This window comes from Streptopelia decaocto (assembly GCF_964273445.1).
Source record: "Streptopelia decaocto genome assembly, chromosome: 2".
Lineage (NCBI taxonomy): Eukaryota > Metazoa > Chordata > Aves > Columbiformes > Columbidae > Streptopelia > Streptopelia decaocto.
In genome coordinates this window covers 149,195,660-149,220,773 of record NC_138655.1, presented here as the reverse complement: position 1 = coordinate 149,220,773, position 25,114 = coordinate 149,195,660, and the positions used below count along the sequence as shown (strand labels likewise).

General features: G+C 40.4%; 1 protein-coding gene across 14 annotated transcripts in view; it reads left to right on the top strand.

The window, feature by feature from the left end:
• Positions 1-25,114, top strand: part of PARD3 (par-3 family cell polarity regulator) — a 457,959-nt gene that overhangs the window by 159,643 nt on the left and 273,202 nt on the right. For all 14 annotated transcript variants that reach the window (XM_082046280.1, XM_082046281.1, XM_082046292.1 and 11 more), the window contains exon 4: positions 21,875-22,053. In XM_082046280.1, the coding sequence (XP_081902406.1) occupies positions 21,875-22,053 (179 nt within the window). The remainder of the gene's footprint in view (positions 1-21,874; positions 22,054-25,114) is intronic.

Here is a 25,114-nt window from a genome sequence, read left to right as displayed (position 1 = left end):
CAGATGGCTGCTAGTTGAATAGGCTTGTTTTTTAGTTTGTTTTTTATTTACTCTCTCATGCATTGAAAAGGACTGAACAATCATACAGAAATAACGGAGTGGATGAAAAGTAACTTTCCATTAATCTATTGCCTTATTTCATATTTTTAAAAAGACAAAAGTTGTTATTTCTCTGACCCATCTCTTGTTGTAAATGTTAAATGAATTGTGTAAGAAAGATGAGCTTCAGAAATGCTGTGGGTTCATGGTTCATGATAGGGGTAGATTAAGCATTTAGGGTGAGAATCAAGCATATGTATTTAAGGAACTTTTATTTGGAGATTTTGGCGCCCAATAGCACTGGGTGCTGTGGGGATGACAAACCCGACTTGAGCCCATGAAGGCGATGTGAGCCAGGCTGCGGCACGAGCCCTCTGCCCGCTCAGCTCTGCGCAGCTCCGTGTCCCCGAGCAGCTCACGGGCAGGGCCTCCTCAGCTCCCTTCTGTGACACAGATGGAGGCCCCTCTATGACACGGCCGCCACTGCGCTGGAGTGGCTTTCGCCACCTGGGCTGCTGGTAGAACTTGGCTGTTTGGATTGGAGGTGGATGTGAACTCGGGCTGCGTCCCAGGTCTGTGTTTCTTGCCTCCGTTATGGGTTTAGGTAATTAATTCTGTCAACATTTTTGGATTTACAGAAACGGGAAGTGATTGTGTATGTGGGAAGGGAGTTGAGCACCATGTGGGTTTACAAGTTAAAGCAAAAATTGGTGCTTAGGTTAAGATAAAATATTTGTACTACTACTTGCATGCATACAGTAAAGGGCTGTACAAAGACAGCAATACAAAGCTGTTGTGTTAACTTCTAGAAATTGTGTATGTGAGTCAGGGAATAGGCTTCTCAAAGCAAACTTTGATCAACCATTAAAACCTTATCCCGAGGGGTGGATTTGATTCAGCTCTCTGTACAGCACTGTACACAATGGGAAGTAAAACTGGGATTTTTTTGGCAATTGCTGAGCAACAGCTAAGTCAAAGCAGACACGATGGTTGGGGTTAATATCAACCGACTTCACGTTCTGCATCTGAGCTAAATACCCAGGGCAGCCTGGCTTCTCATTACTGGAGAGGAATGGACACCATTAGGGTGACTTTGTCTGACCTGTTTTACAGTTGATTTCAGGATGCAATGGAGTATGACCTAGACTACCTGCACTGGCTCATCTCCATTGATGGCAGTGAAGCAGGGTTGGCCAGTTCTGAAACAGATGTCTGTGGTTCCCATTCTGTGTGGGATTTACTTCATACCATAAAAGTAAATTTTTATATGAAAGATTTTCTTTATGAAGTAGGATGTTGCCTTAAAAATAGTCACTTGTGTATTTGGAAGAGAAAAGCTAAAAGTGGCATTCTACAAAGCCAACTATCTATTAGTTTGACTTACAAAGCAATTTTACGTGGCTTCAAAAAGTTCCTCCACAGCCATAACTATGCTTGAGAAGCATGTTTTGGTTGTGTACAGTATGTCTTGAATGCAGATAGGCCCATGTTAGCTTTTTTTCTTTTTTAGAAAGTTCCGTGTAATTTTATGGTTAAACCAGCAGTGTCACCTGCCTTGGGTCTGACTCTGGTATCTCGTCACTTAGTGCAGTGATGCTCCCATCTGGGCAACCTCTGCAAAGAGGCAGCTGTGCTTTTTCTTGCCGTGCGTTCTCAGACCTCAAAGCATAACAGGTCATGCCACGTGGCACTGAAATGCCAGCCTAAATTTGGGGGAACAAGCACAACATGGAGCTACTGAGCACTGAAGGACCTGAGTTGTCTTCACTGCTTTGTGCAGCTGAGTGTGTCTGTACCCCCATCCCTCCCACACTGTGCAGTGTCTGGGGGTTCGGAACATCCTGCCCTTCCACCCATGCAGGGAGTCCCGGCTCCCCGTGGGCTCGGGAGAGGAAAGCTCTCTGTGTCTGTGCTCAGCCTCTGGATGGGCGGCTGGGGAAAGGAGCTTTACCTCAAATACAGGCTATTAAAGGAAATGCCTTTGCAGGTTTGCAGACAGAATAACAGTGAGCAACAACTGCTGAGACTGAAATAGCATTTGAAGCAATAGTAGCAGTTCATTTTTAGTAGATTATAAAAGAATAAAATTATGTTCACCAGTTTCTGACAAGAGAATGGACACACGTGCCTTGTTAACCAGTCTTATAAATGTACAAATTGATCTCTCAGTGATTTTTGGTGAATCCTCTGCCGATTGGTCTGCTTTTGGGCCTTCTGGAACTGAAACCTCAGAAATGTTTTCCGCATATGAAAGCTTTATCCACCAAATATAAAACTTATGTTCATACAATGGTTTGGGTTGGAAGGGACCTTCAAAGGTCATCTAGTCCAACCCCCCTGCAATGAGCAGGGACATCTTCAACTGGATCAGGTTGCTCAGAGCCCCGTCCAGCCTGGCCTGGAATGTTTCCAGGGATGGGGCATCTACCACCTCTCTGGGCAACCTGGGCCAGTATTTCACCACCCTCATTGTAAAAAATTTCTTCCTCATGTTAACTTCTTCTGTTCCAACCCTGTTTAAGCTCTGAGGTTTAAGACCTTCATTAGATGACAGAGGGATTTTAGGTCAAGCACTGCCTGACTTTCACAATGATTTCCATCTGAAGGGTCTTGCATAGTGAAGTCTCTTCATGTTTTATTTAAAGTTTTAGTTGGGCTCTTGGCTCCGAAAAATAAATAAAAATGAAGGGCTTACTAGGACTGCTGCAGTGAAAAAATTATAGAACTGCTTTTTCAAATGAACTGCATGACATTTATCATGAAAAATATCCATTAAGTGAGTGAATAAAGTTATTGCTCTAGTTTGACATACCAGGCAATATTTCTGTGAATATTGTACATGTAGGTGATTTACCTCTACCTCTGTTTTGAATTCACCTTTAAAGTAATAAAACATAAGCGGGCAAAGTCTTCCCATAATCCTGCTTTCCCACAGCTCTTTGCTGTGTTTCTTAAAATGTAACACTACAAAGAAGTATTTTCACTTTGCCCACTCAAAATCCATTGCTGGTACTGAGACAGTATTTCTAGTTTGCGCTTGGCAGTGACCAGGGGTGTGGGACATGTAGTCGAAGGCTCGGGGAGAGGGTCTGTGCTGGAGCACCGGCTCTGTGGGGAGCAGGGCTGTCCCCAGGAGCCCGAGGAAGAGAAGCCACCTGCAAGCAGTGAAGGAGGAGAAAATGGAACCTAGCCCCCAGAACAGTGAAGAGTGAAAAAGCTTCATTGAAACTGCAGCCACGAATGTTAGTTTATTACAGCTTGGTCTGCATACTTCTTGTGTTAGCTGAAGAGTTTATCCTGTTGGCAGTTCGTCTGTGCAGTTGTGTGTTGTGGTGGCAGCAAATCCAGAAAGCCCACGGAAGATGAGAGTACCCAAAAAGTGTGTGATGGAGCCGTGTCCCCGTGCGGCTGGGAGGGAGCAGTTGCCACAGGGCAGCGGGCGCTTGGCCGCGCTTGGACCTCCCAGTCTTCTCATCACGGCCACCCGGGGATGCACCCAGCAGGATGAGCTCACGGAGTGCGGTGCATGCCTGTGTCCAACCTATTTGTGCTTTTATATTAGATTTTCCTTAAAGTTCTTAATAGCTGTGAGTTTGGGTAGTATTGTAATACTGATATTTATGTGCTGTTTACCTGGTGTGACCGCTGGTGTACAAGCTATCTTCTAGGAGTCTTAATTCATTCTGCTTTTTACTAGAATGATTTTGTGGATGTGAATTCTTTGCATGGGATTCCAGTTACAGGCTGAATTGAATATTAAATTGCTCCTCAAACCTTCAAGGCAATGCAACAACTTCACTCCTACTCAGCAATTTGTGCTGTGCTGTATGTGCCATGTACCGGCCTTAGTTCCTGAATTCTCCCAGGGCCAGGATTCTGCTCCGTTCAATTCCGTTTTTCTTTTTAAAAGCTGGAATGTTTTACTAAGAGTGAAAAATATTTTAAATGAAATATTTTAATTTGTTCTCATGTTATGTGCTTGTATTTCCCTGCTCTCATCTAGCTTTCATCAGATGGTTAAAATATTTTCTGAGTACATGTGCTTTCAAGGTTTTTCTGCAAATCTAATCATATTTAACAGGCACTGAGTTCTTGTGAATCAATGTTGTGTTTTTCTCTATTTATGCCTCCCAGATCTGGCTCAGATCTTGTCTTGAGTTCTAGGACAAGAGATTTTCAGTGTTTTTGGTATGAAAGCAGATAAGATTGGTACATAGTTAGAATTTCCTTGGAAAGGAACAGAGTTTCAGACCTTGCAGTCATTGCATTGACCGCAAGTTTTGTAGAGTTTAGTAAGTTTAGTAGGTAATTAAATCCAATACTACAGCATATCTTGTTTCAGAAGTGATGGCTTTTGTAAGGAAAGTTGTACTTTTCCTCCTCTTTTTTTAAAAAAAAAACCCTAGAGCAAGTGGTGTATGTAACATATTAGGAAATACAGTGTTTGCTTGATCTTACATTGGGAAAAGTTGATTTTAATGTCATAGTTTTAGCAAGATGGATGGTAATTTTCACTCATAGATACATGTGCTTAATTCAGAGTTTGATTTTCACCTTGACCATCCAATAGCCGTAACTGTTTTCTTAATTTTTTTGACTTGCACTGCAATATAAATTGTTTGTTCTGTGTTTCCTTACTTGATTTTATTCCCCACTATTTCTTCTGTCATTTGCATTAAGACACCGGAAAGGTCATTTTCAACACTGAAAAGTGAGGAGATGTAAAAGGTAGGGCTGCTGATTAAGGCTGTTGGTGTGCTCTGTGCTTTCTGTCTGTAGTTATCAAGCTGCAGCGCATGAGACGCTCAGCATGTGTGATGGGGATGAGGCTTTAGCATGAGAGAAGGTTCGCTGGTGACTCTGCTTCTTCCTTCGGTTTCCATTTGGTGACTTCCAGATTGAGAATGTGGCACAGCTGGGTTAACCTGATGCCTTGTGGCAATTTCAGAAAAGGGAAAACCACTTCGTATCAGCCCATGGTCAGAAACAGAGGGATAAAGGAAAAGAGAAGGCATGGAGAATTAAAGAACAAAGAAGCATAGCTCAGAAAAGAGATAAAAAAAAAAGAAGAGGAGCTAGTGGCAGGGAATACTGGCCTCCCTGGGTACAAATAAAAATACTTAACTGTTTCCTTGATGTTACTTTAGCATATAAACAATTACCCTAGGAGCCACGTAAGTGATGTATGATTATGAGAGAGAAATGAGTGGGTTTCTACTGCTCACCCCCTCCCTTTCTTTCTGTTTGCAAAACTATCTGTAGAATCTGAGACCTGTTCCATGCCAGAAAATGCAGGAAAAAGTTAAAGACGTGAAAAGGGAGGATAATCCCACATGATTGCACTTTTGTTATTTCTCAAGTGTTAATCACAAAAAGAAAAATGGTATTGTGTGTAATCTTAGATTTGTATAAGTGCATGATGACATTTTGAATTACCTTTCCTGAAACACAAACTGTGGCTGTCTCAGACGTAGAAGACATTCACTGAATTGCACGGCTTTAAAAATGACAGTCCTGGGGCTTTGATGGATACTGTGTCTCCTGAAATCTTGAAATTAAAGTCAATATTTTTCTGTATTTCCAACAGAAGTTAAAAGACTAAACGCAGACATTATTGCACAGTGTACCTGGGCTTATATAGGTGTTTGACAGGATGATCACAGGGTGTTTGCAGGATTTGAGTTATGAGGCTCGTTTGGGGTCTTGCTGTAGTGCTGCAGTGTGTGTGGTGAATGATTCTTCACATACTTGGACTTTGTGCTTTTCTCATTTAGTGCTCTTCTGTATTTGTTTTCTTAGCATTTTCTTTCTTGTGCAGTTATTTCAGCTGTACTCTCTCTCCCTGTTTATGGTGTCCATTCCAGCAGGTTCTGTAGTCTTCCCATCCACCACAGCCTGTCTCCAACTGTATTGCTGTAATACCCTTTTATCCTGCAAACCTTCCAGCAACCTGGTTTCTTGTTCATCCCTGTTTTGTTTGTAGGTGGAGAGTATGGTGTTTATTTATTTTTTTTAATCTATCTATCTATCTATCTATCTATCTATCTATCTATCTATCTATCTATCTATTTTTGTTATCGTTTGAGTTTTTTATTCTAGGAGAAAAAGGTGAAAATTTGCTTTAGAGGTTGTTTCCATTTGTTTTTGCTTCAGCTTCTCCTCCGTGCCGACTAAGGAGGATGGACAGGATCTAGTTCCATCACCATGGCCTGGGCTGGTCTTGTTCTCCCGTGGGACCAGCTGGCAACTGAGCTGCTACCCAGGAAACCGGGCCTAATAAAAATGCTCCATTAACTTTTTTACAATATCTTGGCCCTTTAAAGGAAACTGATCTGTTTTGGCCCAGCTGAAAAATGGACATATTGAAACCTTTTCTTCCAGAGTATTTCTCCTCTTTACTGTACTTCATGGCCAAGTGCTGGCGTAGCTGTGCCACAAAGAATTCCTGAGACTATATTTTGCAACAATGGTTTCATGCGTGCTCTGACTTAATTAGTTGCAAAAACCAGCTTATATATCTGGCTGTATTAGGGAGCTTCATGCTGTTGTGGCATGATTGCCTATTGTTGAACCTTCAATGCAAAAGACAATTTACCTTGCAGATGGGTTTTTTTTTGAAAGAAAAATAGGTTAAAGATGTAAGCCACCATATAAATGCCAAGTATGATTACAAAATGCAAAAATAATGATATAAAATTCTGTGAGGAAAGCCATGCAAGAATGCCTGTGGGCCTAGGTTTTTATCCTTTTGCTTTTACAGCAAGAGACTAAAAATGCTTATACAATATTAATTCAGGATATACAGCAAATTGGCGTTTGGAAGCATTCAATTTTCTTCATAATTGTTCTCCATTTACTTGGCCGATTATTAGTAATTTGAGGGAATTAGAGATGCTCCTTTTAGAAGTTTCTAGTGAACTCTTCAGAATTGTCAAACAATAACAAACCTGCCACTTAGGCAGCAATTTTCCCTCTCGCCCTGCTCGTGCTGATGTGAGATGGCTGTTTGGAAAGGCTAGACAAGCAAACTGCCATGCAGCAAATCAGCAGGACGTTTTTTTTCAGCCTCATGCTGCTGAGTGGATACTGATACAAGAAATTTTGTGTTTTTTTTGTTCATGCAAAGACTTTGTGCCTCCAGTTTGGGTACAGGGAGGTGTTTTCTTTTCTTGGCCGCAAGATCTGCAAAAGTGTATTTAGCTGAAGAATGTAATGCTATATCTTTGTGGATTAAACTTGTATTTCTTTAGTCATCTCCAGGTAAGTCCCACAAGAATGTAATTCAAAGTGTGTGATGTCCAGGTCTTCCCTTTTCCTCTGCCATAAAATGAAAAGGGAACCAAAATCATTCAAACCCCTCAGGAATGGGGTTGTGAAGCGCCATTTACTGAAAAGGTGGCGTCCTCTGCTCTCTGGCTGTGTCACAGGACTTCCCAAAGCACAGAGTGTGCACAGGGACAGGAGCTGCAAACCTGCACCCAGGAAGGGCTGTTGGGAGGGACAGTTTGTTGGGGATGTCAGTGACAGTGGGGGACAGTGACCCGCTGGGCTATGGGATGGACCCACCTATAGCTTACGGATGTGCTGAGCGGCAGCATCGCTCAGTCTCTGTCTCTCCTTTTCTTCCGGCTTTAGCAGGACAAGGGGACCAACATCCCCACGCTGTCCCCATGCCCACTGGGAGTGAGGAGCATGGACATGTGAATGAGCGTGGGTTCAGGTTGCTTTGACTCCTGTCCCTCTTGGTGTAGCTGTTCCCAGACCTGCTAAGGTGCTGATGCTGACGGGCAGCAGCGAAGCTCTTGGAGATGCTATGTCGAAGCACCAAAAATGATTAAACTTGGTCCAGTGATCTTATTTGCAATAACCAAACTGCTTCTAAGGAATGTGTGAGCAACTTGGCTTTACCTAGTTTTGGTCATCTCACAAAAAGCAAATATACCTGTTTGGTTTATTTTAATTTGCCCTATGTTAGAATCGCCATAGTAATCACACAAAAATACAGTGATGCTTTGATTCCAAGAGCCGATGAAAACCGGGGGAGGTGAGTGAGGGGTGCTTGATGCTGAGCGGGGAATGGGGAACAGCCCAACCTGCCCTCCTGTCCAGCAGCAACATGGTTTGTGAGGCTGCATCCAGGAGCTGTGGCTCCATGAGTGGCCTCTCCTCTGGTTGGCTTTTGCATGGTGAAGCAGAGCCCATCTCTCAGAAATGTTCTGCTATGGAGAGGTGGGGACAATGCTGTTATTAATATTCAGATTTTATTTCCCACATATGCTTTGTCTTGGCTCCCACTTCAAACTGTTTGAGGAGGTTTGCCTTTTGCATAGGTATTGTGTGACCAATGGACAAGTTTTCTCTGCTTTTCAACTTTGAGTTTAATAAGAAAAGGGTGTTAAACATCCTTTGGAAGTGTTTTCAAATGTCTTAAAAGTACATAAATCCAAATCTCATCTGAGACACAGAAGTGAACTGTGTCTTGAATTAATAACTTTTCAAGTAGTTTTACAAATCCCAAAGAAGAAACATGAAGTAATGAACTTGTTCTAAGAAAACGATTTAGTTTCAGAAGCATTTAAAAAATATTTTTAGCATTTATGTGAATGATTTAGAAGATAACATTTCGGTTTCTATACAGACAGGATCCCAACTAAAACTGTGTCTCTGTGTGAATATGGATTTACTTTTGTTCTGGGGTGACATTAAAAAACATGTTCATGAGGATTCTCTGTTTTGAATAGCCTTTTTATTTGTAGTGATGGTTAAGTATCTTACATATTCTTTAACGTGGTGGATTTTTTGACATGTCATGTGAAATTTTAAATACATTAGCTCTGCTATAGTTGTTAAAATACTCTTGTTTCAGAGATTACATCAATATAGGTAACTAAACAATAATAAGCGATTTTTCTGCTCTCTTATTCTACATGAAATTTGAGGTAGCTATTATTAAACAGTAAAGTAGTTTTTAGTCAGAAGCACCATGTATAATGTAAAAATACTATATTTTGGCAAAATAAATGTGAACAATTTCTTACAGTAATTTTCAGATTTTGAACTAAGCACTTCAAAGAACAGAGGTGTTCTCCTGCTAGCAGCACACTGACTGCTTGATGCACACTGGAGAGAAGCTGATGATCTGTGAGAGCCTATGGATGTTCCTCTATTCACCGTCATTTGTACATCCTCCTTATGTTGTTTTGTGAATGCCCAGGTGCCGCATACAAACCTCATAAGGATGCATGTATTGAAAAATCAATATGCTAGGGAGGTCTTAATACCAGAAAGCTTTCTAAATCCTAATTTAAGATTAAAATGGTGATACTGAGACGTGTACCCTAAAATCCATTGCTCTCAGGTGGGTTAAAAGAGTAACTCCGTCACTACAGGAGATGGCTCTCTTCTCATGTGACTTTCTTTTAGTGGCTATGCAAGATAACTTTCTTGATTTCGAGGAGTAGCAAATAACCGGAATGGCATTTCACAGAGCCTTTGTGAAGGAATGAAGTTACAAAATGTTATTACAGTGATTTTTATTTTCGGTCATAGCAGCAGCATTTACAGATACGCAGCTACAAGCTGGGTAGGAGAAGCCTGTGGATGCTGAGGGTTGGTCACTGTGGTGCTCTTAGAGTTGCCCTTTTCATCCTGAGTGTGGCATCGAAGTGCAGCTTGGGTGCTCTCACCCTGAAGGGGCAGTTCCTCCTTTGCATCTCCATGTTGACAGCTGGATGGATAGTGACCCTTGACCGTTCCTGTTTTACTCCTGGATGTGTTTTCTCATTGACTGTGGTTGTTGCCCGTGACACTGCTGGGCTGTCACTTGAGAAGATGAGTGCTCTGTCCATCCTCTTGTGGACTAGAGGAACTGGAGTTCCTTTGTCTCCCTGGTTTCTCTTCTCTTCTCTTCTCTTCTCTTCTCTTCTCTTCTCTTCTCTTCTCTTCTCTTCTCTTCTCTTCTCTTCTCTTCTCTTCTCTTCTCTTCTCTTCTCTTCTCTTCTCTTCTCTTCTCTTCTCTTCTCTTCTCTTCTCTTCTCTTCTCTTCTCTTCTCTTCTCTTCTCTTCTCTTCTCTTCTCTTCTCTTCTCTTCTCTTCTCTTCTCTTCTCTTCTCTTCTCTTCTCTTCTCTTCTGGTAGGGGTCTTGCCAACTTGTTATCTTTCTGGAGGGAGGCCTTGGAGAGAGCGAAGTGTCTGCAGTAGCACAAGGGACTTAACCTGGGTGGAGGTGCAGAAGGAGACATTCAGGTGCCAGATCAGTTGTAACAACATTTTTCGTCTGCTCTGCAGAAATTAGGATGTGTTTGAGGGGTTTTACAGACTACTGTTGTGCAGCTGATTACTTGCAGTGCCTTCTTCCTGGATATCCCGTCCTGGGTTATTTATTTTCCTTTGAATCTGTTGGGAATCCTCATGTTCAAGTAGCCACCTCCAATTATTCATGGTAATGGAAGAGGACCAAGTAATATACACTGCCTGTCCCTTCTTTTTCTCATTTCAGTGTATCAGTACATTTTGGGCTGCAGAACAATAAATACCTTGTTAATCTCCTTTGAAGAATGAAAGAGAATGAAAGCCCCTTAATAGTATAAAATTAATAATAATGATCATAATTTTAAAACTTATTTTTTTTGTAAAATAAAAGTTGTGTGCCTCATGTTCCTTTTTTTTGCATTCAGATATTGTTGTAGCACATTCTAGGATGAGACAAGGCTGAAGGCTCGTGGTGTAGAGACAGCTTGGAAAAGTCAGCTGCTGGGAACCTGGAAAATTCTGGCATGAAGTATATATCATAGCATTTCAGTAAATATCTTCTGTTAGTTCTGGCTAAAGCTGCTTCTCCACTAAGAAAGATGATCTTCATCTCCAGGCTAGAACCAATCACAAATTGTAAGGAAAATTGGCAACTGCAAGCATGAAAAGTCATTGATCCAAAAATTCATGAACTGTCTTTCATGTAGTGAGATTTCTTTTTGAAGTTCAGCTGAGGCTCTTTCTATTTGCTTATTCTTGGTTTTGAACTTCTAGAAATAATTTTTGACTCTCTTCAACCTTGGCAATGTGAAATAAAAATAAAAGATTGAGAGGTATGTAATTAAGCATGCAGCGTAACTGCGTATTTGCACAATTGTAAAAGGGAGGAGAGAAAAAAAAGGGAAGGAAGATTATTAAAAAAAGATAGATTGTTGCTAAAGTTTCTCAAAGGTTTAGAAAATTTTATGCATTTCCAGAATAGAACAATTGAGGCTGCTCCCTGTTGTTGTAAGGGGCTTCGTAAAGTACATGTAGAGAGAGACAAGAAAGCTCGACTTTGCAGGTGCTTCAAGGAGCAGCTTGTCTCCTACTGCTCATTAGGCATGCTTTGGGTTTTTTGCAAAGGGATATAGTTTATTATTATAATCTTTTTCTAGTAAAGAAGAAGAATTAAAGATGCCTGTTGGTCTGTCACCCCTTGACGAACAGCAGATGTTCTGTTTTATTGTCCCATTGTGGGCATTATCTGAACAATTTAGCCAACAACTTTCAGTGTAGGCTCAATTGTCTTACTCCCTATTTGGCTACTGGGAACACCGGAGTTTTCTGCAGAAAGTGATCTTTAACCTTGAGAGTTAATGAGAAGATTTCAACTTGTTGTGCTAATAGCTGGAACTTCTTATTCTTCTCTCATGTAATTGAAAGAGCTTGTTTGGATGCCACTAAGTTTATGTAGTCCCCAAACTTCACAGCTTCCCAGACCATTCTCCGACCTTCCTCCCATGAAAGGTCAGGCCCAGCATCGTGTCTTTTTGCAGAGAGCCGCGCTGTCTGTCCTCCCGTGTCCTGGGCATGGCAGCTGTGCTGCCGTGCGTCCCCTGTGCATGAGGAGGGTTGGTGGCATTTCATCTCGTTACTTAAAACACGCAAATACTTGATTTGTCTTTAGGGATTCAGCTTGATACTTGTAGCTGAATGACAGAAAATAATATTCTTGAGATCTTTATTCTCTGCGCTTTGCCTTTGAGCTGTATTAGTCCCTGCGTGCAGAGGAGCCTTCTGCTAAAATTGTCTGTCGGAGCACATGGGGTGGCATGACATGGCCTTTTCCTAGTTCTGCGTCAGATCTGTTATTCTTCTTGGTCATCAGCGGCAGATATGAGCTCAGCAAAACATTAACTCGTGGAGATTTGATAACACTTTAAATGAGAGCGTGTTTCATGAATGTACCAACATGTTTCTAATAATCCTAGTAAATGTTTCTGTCATGGAAACAAGAACAAGTGCCATTAAAATTGCAGAAGCTGTTAGTCATTTTTAATAGTTGTTCAGGACTATGTTCACTCTATCTTGTTATAGATGTTAGCTGTAGTGGTTTTTTTTCCATATCGGAAGCTTGGTAGTGTGCAGTAAAGGCTGCTCCTTCTCTCGTGTTTTTTTTTCCTTTAAATTTAGTGCATATAGCTATGAAAATGCGTGCACAGATAATTGATTGTAGCCCAGTTTTATTGATTGTCATAACTATTATGCTTCAGTTAAAAATCTATGTAAACAACTTCTTTAATGAAGCTCTGTGGATTTTGGGTAGTGCAGGTTCAGCTCTGCCTCCAGGTGTTACTATCCCCAAATTGTTGCCTTCTCCAGCCTGGCAGTGGCTTGTGAGCTGGGTATAAGCCACCATTTTCCAGCTCGGACAAACGCAGCTGGGTTTTTGATGATTCCTGTCCTTGCTGGCGGTGCAGCGAGGCTGGAGCCGGCTGTGCTGGGCCCGGCCGCGGGGAGGGGAGGCCCAGTGCCCAGTGCCCAGTGCCTGCTCCATGTGAGGAGGTTCTGCTCCGTGGAAACGTGGAGTGGCGCCAGATGAACAGCCAAACAAAGGTGGAGTATTCATCTGATCGCTGACAAAGAAATACCTCTTCCCTCACTGTTTCAAGTATAAATAAGGTGAACATACATCACACATTGTTTGTTCACCGTGCACGTAGTTAAGATACTGATAGAATCTCAATGCTGCCTGTTATTTATCATACTCTAGACTATTTGGTGATGGTCCTGTTGTGATGTCTTTACTAATCCAGAAGTTTGGTTGTTTTTTTCCCCCTTCTAAGCTCCAGTAGAAATACTGTAGGTTTTCATTTCCTTGCTGTTGGCTGGTAGGGTTTCCTTTGGCGGGCGAGAGCCACAGAGGTGATGCAGAAGGGCAGCCGGAGGCAGCATGGGCCTTACCTTTTGAAAAGTCAATTAGCATTAGGGCTGTAATTAATGAGTCAGTGGATGCAGCATAAGGTTCTGATGGAGATTAGGGAAGGAGAGAGATTCCTGTATCAGTTTTGTAAGAATTTGTGTAACAACACACACTAATTACACACATAGTGCTGAATTGCGCTTAAGCCTGTTTAACTCTTTGGTATCTAGACATGATCTGCATAGGAATTCCCACCTCACATACAAAGTGATGTAGCAATGCACGAGGCTGTGTTGACAGCAGATGTTGATAGAAAGTCAATTTTAGAATAAGTCAGAAGTGGATTATAGACTGGCAAGTAGTTCTGAACCCCCAGTATCTGGAACTGCACAGTAATGGCGCTTCTACCAACCCCTTTTCCTTCTAAAAAGGCACCATGGTGGCCTGGGGACCAGAAGGGGATCATGACATCGGCAACCAAAGCAGGTTTTCTGTGGCTGAAACTCACTGATGAAAAAACCTTAATGTGTATCATGGAAACTATGTTATTCCTGGTTCTCCCCAACTGAGCTCTTCAAGTTATAGTCTAAATCCTATTGTTGCATCTGTATTTCTGCCCTTCTGTACGGAAAAAAGTTGGAATCTTCTTCCTCTAAGTGAGCCTTTCTGAACCTATCCAAAGCATTTAGACTGTGAACAGTATACAGTTTTAACAGCACTGCATTGTGGTCCCTAACAGGAGCAACTTGACCATTCAGTTTTAGGGGATTTTTCAAAGTTGTGGTAAGAAAAATATCTGCCAGCTTCCTGCGTCTTGGAGCGGTGAAGCATTATCAACTCAAAGCAGCTATGAATTGCCTCCTGTCATTGCAGCCCCCTGCCTGCACTGCAAAATGAATCATGAATGCAGATACAAAATACGGTGCCTTCATTAAAATATAACTAAATATCAATCAGAGTCTTATTAGCAAGGCATGATCTTTGATGTAAGCAGAAAAACTTCAGCAGGAGCAAAGCTGATGATGCTTCTACTGTCACACAAGTGTTTGAAGAGGTAACAAGCAAGATGATATTTTGCAAAAAATTTGTAGCATCTGGGGGACTAGAAGTGCGCTTTTCCTGGATTTGTAGCCCTAGTGTGAAAATAGGTAAAGAGGCAACCCAGCATGTTTTAGGAAAGTCCATGAAGAGCGTACCCAAAAACCCGAGACTGCAGCTCATTAAAACATACTGAAACTTTTTTTTTTGACAGAGATGAGTAGAACATTTGTAAGATCTGACATTTTTGTCTTTTCTCTTGGCATGTAAAGATATTTGCATTTTAGAAAAAAGCCCAGAGAAAGGAGACAGAGAGGGTGTCGGTAATTAAATTTTAATTTCGGTTTTAAAGATCTTTCTCTAATTAGCTTTAAAAGTCAGTGTCTAAGTAAATTGAGTTTCAAGGTGCAATCATCTTTTTCCTCCTGGATCTTAGTATTCAAAAGTAAGAAGAAAGAATATTAGAGAAACAGAAGAAAGATTGTTATTTTAAAGGCCTTTCAAGATGAGGATTTAACTTTACCTCATTATTAAAATATAACTGTGGCAGGTTGATGTTTTCTTATTTTTGAATTTTAAAGTCAGTGAGCCGTCATGGTTGGGAAAATAGAAAACCTAGGTTCTATTAAAAGAGATTGAAAATTATATTGAGGAGGTAAGGACTTTTCTTCTTTCTTTTGCTTTGTAATAAGACTGTGTTGGTGGCTTGGTTGCATTCTTTTCACTGTTGTCCGTTCTTCTAGAGATGTTTTTACTTCTTGTTTTTGATGGTAGGCATGCTAATGTACTGTCTTGTATTTCTTTAAAGGTATATGTTAGCATGTAGTGGGTTTTTGTTTGTACATTTTACACAGCCAAATGTATTTTCTCTAAATCTATGCGAAGCTTAGGGACACATGCGCCCCTGTCAGATTTTGAAGGCTGAGTCTAAGGGTCCCAAGACCTGCCTCGTTCATCTGCCGAGACCACGTTGTGCATTTTTAGTGCTGTGGTACAGCCTCTGCCCCACCGGCCACATCTCCAATGCATGGGGCAGTGGTACGTGGAAAACAAGATCATTGTGACTTGTCATTATTTTAATGTGCAAATGCTTATAAATATGTCTTTTCAGAGCTAAAGAAATAAAAAAGCAGAGAACAATATTTGATAACATTGAAAATATGTCTGTGAGGAAGTACATAAGCTGTTGTTTGAAGATGAATAATTAGAAGAATAACTGAAACAATTGGGTTTGTATGTGAAGTAGTTATAAATATCTGGAATTGTGTGAAGTTAACAATGTTTTTTTTCCGCTGCAAGAGGAATGGCACTCTTGTTATTTATCCAAGAGTTCTGAATGTAGAGAAATTCATTTTAGAAGCTGACGTTTTAAAGCATAAACATATTTTCAAGTAGAGAAATGATAATTTTCTAAACTGTGTCATCCTAAGCTTTCTTGTACTTCTGAAAGGGAGAGCCGTGAACACTAGGTAGTTAGCATTTGTAGGTGAATGATGCGCAACTGATGTAATATTTGCAAATCTTAAAGCATTTGATAGAAATTTAAGTGTCCTGGAAATTCCAAGTTAGTGTGAGCATAAACACTTCAGTATGGTTTGCAAATCAGCGTAGAAATCTTAATAGTTGGAGACAATCTTAGTCTAGGGATTATTGTCCAGTAGGGTGTTGTGAGTATTCCTGTTAGTTTTGGTTTTAACACCTTTAAATCTGGGAGAAACAATACTGTAAATAGTTTGTTGATTACAGTTCCAGATGTTCATAAACTAGGAAAGGAGAATAACATGAATGGAGTAAAGATAAATAACTCAATAGAGATATAGTACATATACTGGAAAAATACAATTTAATTCAGCCTGAATAAATAGAAGCTAATGTATAAGAATATGGATCTAAACTCAACTTGCACTTCAGTTAACAAGACAAAGATACTGAAGTGAGGCTATAAGAAAAGTTTAAGGATTTCTGTGGGTGTTCTGGATTGATACCATGACAATAAAATACCCAAATGCGATTGTTGCTGGCTATGTATTAGTGTCAAAGTTCAAAAAAAGACAGGGAGGATACGCCTTGTAAGACAGCACTGAGAGTATTTAATAAGAGAAATACACTATTCTGGGTGTCTTCTGAACAAGTTAAGATCAGAATAATATTTACACAAGTGAACAGCAATAGAGAATTAAAAGAGGCAGAGGTGAAGTTATGTGCTGTACAGCACCATTTAGGGGAGAAATCCTGTAATTGTCTGGGACACGTAAAAGGAAGAGATAGTTTTGTAAGTGAACGGGGGCTAATTAGTAACAGGACAATAAACTTGGAGAACATAATACCAATTTAGGAAAAAAAAATCTGAAGAGTTCGACCAAGTAAATTTGGGAAATTCTTCAAATTCTTTTATTAAAAAATCATTATTTAAAAGTGGAATGGATTCTAGGGGAGAGAAAAATACTGCTCTGGGCCATGAGGAGAGAGTTGGTGGTGTGTATCTACCTTCTCCCTTTGCTGTCACTCTAAAAGTATGTTTCTGAAAAGATGGGTGACTGCTGGCAGCTTTGCAGAGCTGCTGTTTCACATCCCTCCCAGCAGCCACCTCCGCATCGCAGGCCTGAGTTGCCTCTGCAGGACAGCTGATGCAGTTGTCCAGGGAGTAGTTCTTCCCCTCTTGGAACTGGTTAGATTTTTAATACTTTTTTCTTTTCTAATGCAACATGCATTCATTTGTTTTGCACTGTTTTGTTTCTCTTGTGGAGAAGTGCTGGCTTGTATTAGGTACTGCTAGGGTTTAATGCAGCTGGTAGATAAGCTCACAACCAGTTGGGTTTTGTCTCCAGTTGTTTTTCTTCTGTCTGAAGAGAAAAAGCTTTCAAAACCTGTGTGCTAGTCCAGTTTGCAGCAGCTTCAGTGGTCTTTGGAAGTTACCACTGTCTTGTCTCTAGAGGTTTGCAAGGATGGAAGCTGAACCGATTTGGGGATTTGAGCTTTTCAGGGTCATAAGGGATGTTTGGCTTTCACTGTGTCCAACTGAGTGGAACAAGGAGCTCAAGTGAACCTGCTGAAATTGGAACCAGAGCTTGGGGAGCTGTGCTGGAGTTTGAAACTCAAGGGTAATCTAAATATTTTTAAAAAGCTATTTCAGTTAAATATGAACAAAGTCTTAACTTGTAGTTTCAAGTGCTTTAAGCTGACAGAAGCAATCCTGCTTTCCTGAGCCCAGGATGACCCTGAGTCATCCTTCCTCTTTGAACTCCAGGCGAGGATTGGAGTGGTATGATGGGCTGGATGGGTGACACAGGCAGTAGGACTACTGAGTATCTTCCACCCCCAGACTAGTTTCTTGATGCTAGGTAAGCTCTCTGTACATATTGCGACATACAACACACCTCAACATATATATATGTCTGCAGGCTCACTTTCAGAAACTCTGAGCAACTTCCTTGTTGAAAGCTACTCTGTCCCGCAGAGTTTTTCAGTTTTACTGAGTCATCTTTATCTCCAGAGAAGACTCTTGAGTGTGAAGGGCAGGAACAAGTCCTGGTCAGGTCTGCTCATCAGTCATGGGCTTGATGATCTGGGTGAGGTGGCCAGAAACAACCATAAGATGATTTTTCATTTCTGTGCCTTAAATTCACCGCACACCAAACTGTGCAAGCTGCCAGTGGCACTGAGGATTGAAATCTTCTCGGTTATGCTATATAAATATATGTGTGTATTTTTCTAGTCATGCCCTCCAAGCTGACATCGCAGAGGGAATTGAAATGGGAAGGTATGAATTAGCTCGGCTCTGAGAGCCCCGTCCTTTGCGCTGAATGCCTGCACACAGGACATATTCAGCTTTATGGATGAAATTTGCCAGATCCTCAAATGCTTTTGCTCGTGAGCATATTTGAAAATCAGAAAAGGTGACGACCCTTTTAAAATACAAATGGAATTGCTGGCAGGAAGGAAAGGTACAACCCTGTGTTCTTAACATTTAAAGATGGTTATAAAATGTATATTGGCTGTTTTTATAATTTATAGTGAAACTGCTGTTCCTTTTAATAAAACGAGACTTCCAGTCAGAATTTCATGACTATGAATGTGAGCATTTTGTTATCCAGCTTGGATTTATTCTACAAATAACCATTTTCTAGCAGAACTGTGGCCATATACATAACTTAATGGGATTCTCTGTCACACATAATTCTTTCTGAAGTTACAGTGTTGGACTCATTGCTGAATACTTCAAGTCCTTCAAGGTGGCTCAAGAACTGAGTTAGTGGTAACTTTCATGATTTGTAATTTAATTTTTCCTTAATTCTTAGACTTTTAAAACTTCCTGTAATTCCTTATTAGATTTACCGTTTCAAGTGCTTATTTAAAAGGCACCTTAGCTGCAGAAGCAAATCAATATTTACAGTGCATTAGTGCCACAGAGAATTTGAAGCCTTGTGATTAGAGTTCATTGCTGTTTTATCCACTCTTCAAAGAAACCACAGACTTCAAACAGTATCAGCCATCATCCTGGAATCAGTGACATTGCATTGGTCCCATGCGCACTTCATCTTGTGGTTTAATTATTAAGTTCCTCTCCTTTGATTTTCCTTTTAATATTTCAAAGTATATCCTCTTCAAATCTATAAATCAGGTAAACCAGAATAAACCAACAATATATTGGTAGAAGAATCTGTTCAATATATTCTGTTTTGTTGTTGTCTTAATGGAGAGTATCAAAACCAAGTTAGAATGGTCTCTCAGAATAAAATTGGAGACAGGAACGCAGGAGGTTGTATTTACAACTTCTGGTTAATGTAGTGTGAATAGGATTTAATTCTTGGATTATTACCTGGGGTGGTATTGACCATTGCCAAGCAGCATACACTAGAGCCGGCTCCATGTGCTTGTCCCATTCCAGCAATTAAAAAAAAAAAAATTACCATATGTTTCATTTCTAGTTTAACTGGGAATTATTGTCTTTTATAATTCACTTTATTGTGAAGCTTGATTAGTGATAAGAATCACTTTTCCTTATGTATGGCACAATTTTCATACGGAGAGACTAGAATTGATCATGTAGTATGTTTACATTGGCAGAATACCTTTTTTTTTTTTAAGAATTGGAGAAGTGTTCAATAAATGTCTGAAAATACCTCAGTGACTAATCTTACTAAAATTCAATGGATCATATTCAAGGTGTGGCTCATCAGCTAACAGATTTTCTAGAGAAACTTCTCATGTTAATGTTTTCCCTGGAGGATATTAATATTTGGGAATTCTGTTGCATGATTAACTTTCTGTATTGTGAAAAGTCTCTGCTACTTAGCGGGGTGCAAACTGTCATGTTTTTGCTACAAAGCAAAAGGCAAGGCAGCAATAATCCCTCACTCACCTCCAGAAGTGCTGATGTGAGTTCCAGTTTCTTCCTTTCTTTGTTGGCAATTTGGCTTCTTTTCTTACAGAAGTTCACTCAACCGAACTTCTGTTTTGTCAAGTGATTTGAAGAAAGGGTGTAAGAATACAAGAACATTTTGCTATCACGGTGCTTATATATAGATGTACGAGCATAAGGAGCAAGTGAACTCATGTTTGAAAATTGTAATTCTGTGTTGTAGGGTGGGTAGCAAAGGCAAACAGGATGATATGTCTGGGCTGCTGTTTGGAACAGATATAGATTGGTGATTTTCTTAAGTGGCACTACGTACTCCAGAGCCGCTTCTAGCCCAGGCTAATGTAATAAACGAGAGTGGGTGTCCAGGCCCTACTGTTCATGGGTCACTTCCCTGTGTGGCCGGGATGCGGCTCTGTCACCTTGGGTACAGACATCTCTTGCCATTTGGCAGTGTCCTTTATTACATTTGCCATCTATGGGGAAAGGAGAGGCTTCACCTTCAGCTCCTTCGTGAAACTTGAAGTAGTTGAAGGCAAAGCAATCAAAGAAAAACCTGTTATGAGTGTATGAGTATATACCGAGTAACTAAAATCCAAGTAGAGGTAACTCAGACCGTAAATACTTTTCTATGTAATTAAAACATTATTTCCTGAAATATTATTTTAATTACTTCTAGTTGTTTTATACATATATATGATGTACAAATGTGCATATTTATGAAAGAAAACATTTTATTTGCTATAAATTAACTCCTGTGAATATTTTTATTATGAAAATAATTTATAAATAAAAAAACAGAATTTTCAAAGGAACAAGAAGTAGTATAATGACTGTGGGAACAACTTTAATTAATTCTCTGTTATTCTTGTATACCAGAATGGACATGAAATAGAATGACTGTTTTGGTGTTTCATTGTGTAACACTTGTGCCTATCTCAGCACCATGAGTCCTAGTTGTTAAAAAACAAACAAACACACACCATCTCACACATTTTTTTGGTGTGTGGCATGGCTTCTCGTAGTTCTCAGTGTCTTTATAATGCCACACAAAATAAGATTCTATATGTAGTATTATTATACATAGAATTAAAATATTGTGAAACAAGACCAGTCACTTATCAAACTCCTGTCACTGTGTTTTCCTGCTAGTACTGTGAGATAAGCACCTTCAGCTTCCCCTGGAACTGTTTCATCAAAGGATGAAAACACAGTCCTGGTTTTCATTCTCAGCTGCTGCCCAGCGTTCCTTTCCCACTGACTCTGCTCCTTACGTGCCAGAGCTTTCACCTTTTCCTTTTCCACTTTGCATTCAAGGCTCCCAGTGCAGCAGTAAAGAGAAATACAAGTGATAAATCACGTCCCCTCCGTTCTGATGCCGAGTGGGAGAGCGCTGAAGGGTCGCAAATGCAGGCAATGAAACTTCTGTTTGGGCAAGGAGGCGATGGATGTGCAGATATTTGTTGTAGGATAATAAATGAAATTGGAAAAAATTAAGTTGTATTTCAAGAGAAACTGACTTTAATGTGCCATCAAAGTTTCCAGAATGGATTTGACCTCTACATATATTAAAAGAACCTATCCCTTTCCAGTCTACCTGCCCACTGCATCATTTATTACTAATGAAATATTTTTCTCCTATCAGTCATGCCGGCTGGAAGGCAAAGGGAATCAGAGTAAATCAGCACAGATCGTGTTTCAGCTGTCAGGAAGAGGCAAATGCCAAATTGAAAACAGTTGCTTCCATAAGTTTTTGGGAAGGAGTGGAGAGGCCGCTTGAGGAGGCCGTGCGTGGCTGCAGAGGCTGCTGAGCAGCGCTGGCCGTGCCCGCTGCAGCCCTGGCTGTGGCCTTGGGGACGTGTCATCCCAGTGCACACCTCCTTTGCCTCCAGGCTGTTGAATTTAAGACATTGGCTACTTGCTCTTTAAAATATCCATAAGTCACCTTAGCCTCTTAGTTATTCAGTCCTATGCCGTGTCTTCTTTTATTTTACACAACCGACAGAGTTAGTAGCGATGCTGTCTTTGTCATTTTAAAGCCTACTATATTGAGTGAGTTTGCTTTGGCCCTCGTTTTCTCCTCGTGTGGTCAAGCGGCAAGGCTGTGGTTTTGAGGAAACAGACCTTGTCCTTGAGGAACTATGCTGAGGTCGGTAACTTGTTGCTCTGTGAAACCACATTTGGTCAAAACCACCCAACCAGAGCTTGAAAAAATATTTATCTTATGTGAAAAACATTTTAAATCTAGTCAGTGTTTATTTACTGTCTGTTTTATTCTTCAGATATGCCTCTTCATGTCCGACGTAGCAGTGACCCTGCACTGATTGGCCTCTCAACCTCTGTAAGTGACACAAATTTTTCTTCAGAAGAGCCTTCACGGAAAAACCCTACAAGGTGGTCCACAACAGCAGGATTTCTTAAGCAGAACACCCCTGGCGTACCCAGTGCTCATGAAAGAAAGGTATATTTCTTTCCCCCTCTTTATCTAGTAAATGAGAAATGTGCATGAATCTTTAATTGTTGCTTTGTCCTTCTCTCACCTCCTCCTGGTTTAAACCGGTGATTTCTGACCTTGTCCACCAAACCCCATTGTCAGCTGAGCAGTGTCCTGTGCTCAGGAGAGTCTCCGTGATGCCCACAGCAGGGGCTCTGAAAACTTGATTTTGTCATTAACTGTGGTTGAAGCTCTGATTACTCATTACTCTGCAAAGTGGGACCTAAATGCTGTCACATGTTTTCTTTGAATGCAAATGGGTCATGTTTATGATGATTTTTACTGATCTCCATAGAAGTCCTGATGTAAATGAATAATCTGCATGCCCACAGCCCGTCTGGTGCTTTCTTTCTGATAGCATTGCTAGTTTTTACTTTCTGAGGCACTAGTCAGGTAATACAAAACACAGGTTGCAAATGCTGTCTCTCCTTGATAACATTCTTAAAACTAAAACAGTGAAATGTAAAGTGAGTATTTTTTCCCTGATTTTTTCAGTATGATTTGAGGATCTCTACATGAATTACATTATTAGCTGGAGAAGTCAACAGGAACCTCTCTTCTCAGTGCATTATTGAAAAAAAATGAAACAAATATTCCCTTTTGTACAGCCCCTAACATTGCCCATAATTGTGATGGCAACTGGCAGACAAACTCAAAAGGAAAAACATATGTACATTTTCCAATAGAAATGAGTCATTTTTAAAGAAAGATGAACTTTCAATTACCATTCTGACTGCACAGCACAAAATTCTGTTGGAAAATATGCAGCTGCTTATAGCTATTTTATATTTTTTTTCTTCATTATTAATGTGAATTCTGCGTAGTATAAAAGCAAACTAAGACTCTGCAGCCAGGACTCCCACACCCCAAACAAAGAAGGCTTTACATGCTGCTAATGAGCTGAACTATCTTCAGAGGGCTTGTGGTTGTTTCATAAAGCACACTGTTGTAGGCATTGAGGTCCACATTCTTGCAGAGATGCCAGTTTAACACGGTATCGTCAGGTCTGTGCTTGGTCGAGATTCCAGGTAGGTAACAGTATATTTCCTGTCACTTGTACTGGTGTGGCACAGAAGTGCATGTTGTTTTGAAAAATATCTTTTATGCTATTCTGATTTGGAAAAGAATTATAATCTAATCCATTTGAAGTGTTAACATTTTCAGTTATTATAATTTTGAGACTGCACTTCATTACTCCACAGGCATAGATGTGGAGGGCCATACATAGCATAATCAGATTTCTTTGAGTGTCTGAAGTTAACAGATATTGGAGAGAATTGAACAGCAGCTAATCTTTCACACTAATCTTGCATCGTTAGTTGTTCAGCATGTACTTGCTCTTGATTTTTGTGAAAATATTTCATGTCTGCTGGAGCAGGGTGACCAAACTGGAAAGGAATGTGTGTGATCTCATGTAGTGATGGGAAGCCAGGCACAAGGGAACATTAAATCAAGAAGATCAGAAAGAACTAATGTAGGTTAGTTAGTACAATAGATACTGGTAATTTCTTTTACCATTTTTGCATGCTGTATACATCGATTCTTTGAATAGAGCAGATCACTGAGTGCACTATTTTTGATAGGTGAGATGCAGTAACTAACTGGAATTACGTAATAATTGCTTGTGCAACGCATTTAGTGAATTAATCCCAAATTCATTTGTGTTAGACTTTTGTTGGTGTGTTTTCAGCGTCTTGATTTCTTCATGTAAGTCAAGATTTTATAGCGAATCTTGGGAATTGATACTCATAATTCTTCGTTCCTTTCTCAGTATTACCAATAATTTCATTTGTAGTATTATTCTAAAAGGTGAATTTTTGAAGGTTCTGTCACCAGTCACTTACCAAAGTACTTAGTACCACGGAATTTTTAAAAATGTATTTTGCTTATTTGAACTATATGAAGTCCTCACTACTTTTCTTATGTTAGGTTGTTTTCTTCAGCTGCTCAGATAACAAAAAGAGATGGCTGTGCTTTGTTCCAGACTGTTTTGTTGATTATAGATGACACAGACATTTCAAGCAAAGCAATGAGAACAATCTTAATTTTCTGCTCAGCGCATTGAGTTTGAGCATCCATATATCTTTTGTGGGCTGTTGGCACTACGTAATGTTTTCACTGCAGTTCTCTCTCTTGACAGCACAAGAACATATGTTCTTGGGCTGAGATTTGCAGCACAGTTGTAGATTAGCAACTTTGCCCCAGCAGTATCTTGCAGAAACAAGAAAAGGGTTTCTGGGAGAGCTGCCAAAAACTTCATCCACCTACTGACTCTAAGGAGTGACATTACTTTCAGCCCATCACCTCTAAAGAGAAAAACTGACAGGTAGAAACCCTGTCCAATTTTTGGAGGAATTAGCAGAGGGATACTGCGTGTATCTGGCAGAAGGGATTTATTTCTTGGGGGCAAGAGAGAAGACTCCTTATTGGTGTTTGTTTCATTTTGGGTAAGAAGAATTTGGAATGGCAGGGAAATGGGCAGATGCCCAAGCTGAGCTGAAATGAAGGGGTAGGAGTGCTGCCATGCACCGAAGGCTGTGAGGAGCCAGGACATATGTCAGTAGTTCTGGGCAAACAGAAAGGGAAAAGGGCACTGAGGAAGAGGGAAAAATGTGTGATGTTTGAAGGAACCTGTTGATGAAGTTGTAGTGCTCCCTGCAGTTGCTAGGGTAGGTGCAGCGAGACGTCAGGCTCCCGTGTCCTTAGGGGAAGACGAGAATGACCAGAGAGGGACAGAGTTTGGTTTGGAGGGGCCTGAGCAGGTCCTGCAAAGATCTGAATGTGTGCTGAACTGGAGATGCATTTCTGCTGCAGCAAGTGGGATGTTTTGGTATGAAACCCTTGCACTAAACTAGATGTGCTCTCTCATCCATTTTTCATATAATGCCATTGTAAAGAAACATATTTATTGTCAGGATATCACAATACACTCTGTGTTTCCTTGGAATTGGAATCTTGATAATTTCTGGTTTCTATGTTGTTCACCTGTAAGAGCAACTTGAAACCCAGTGTTCTGTATCCCAAATTA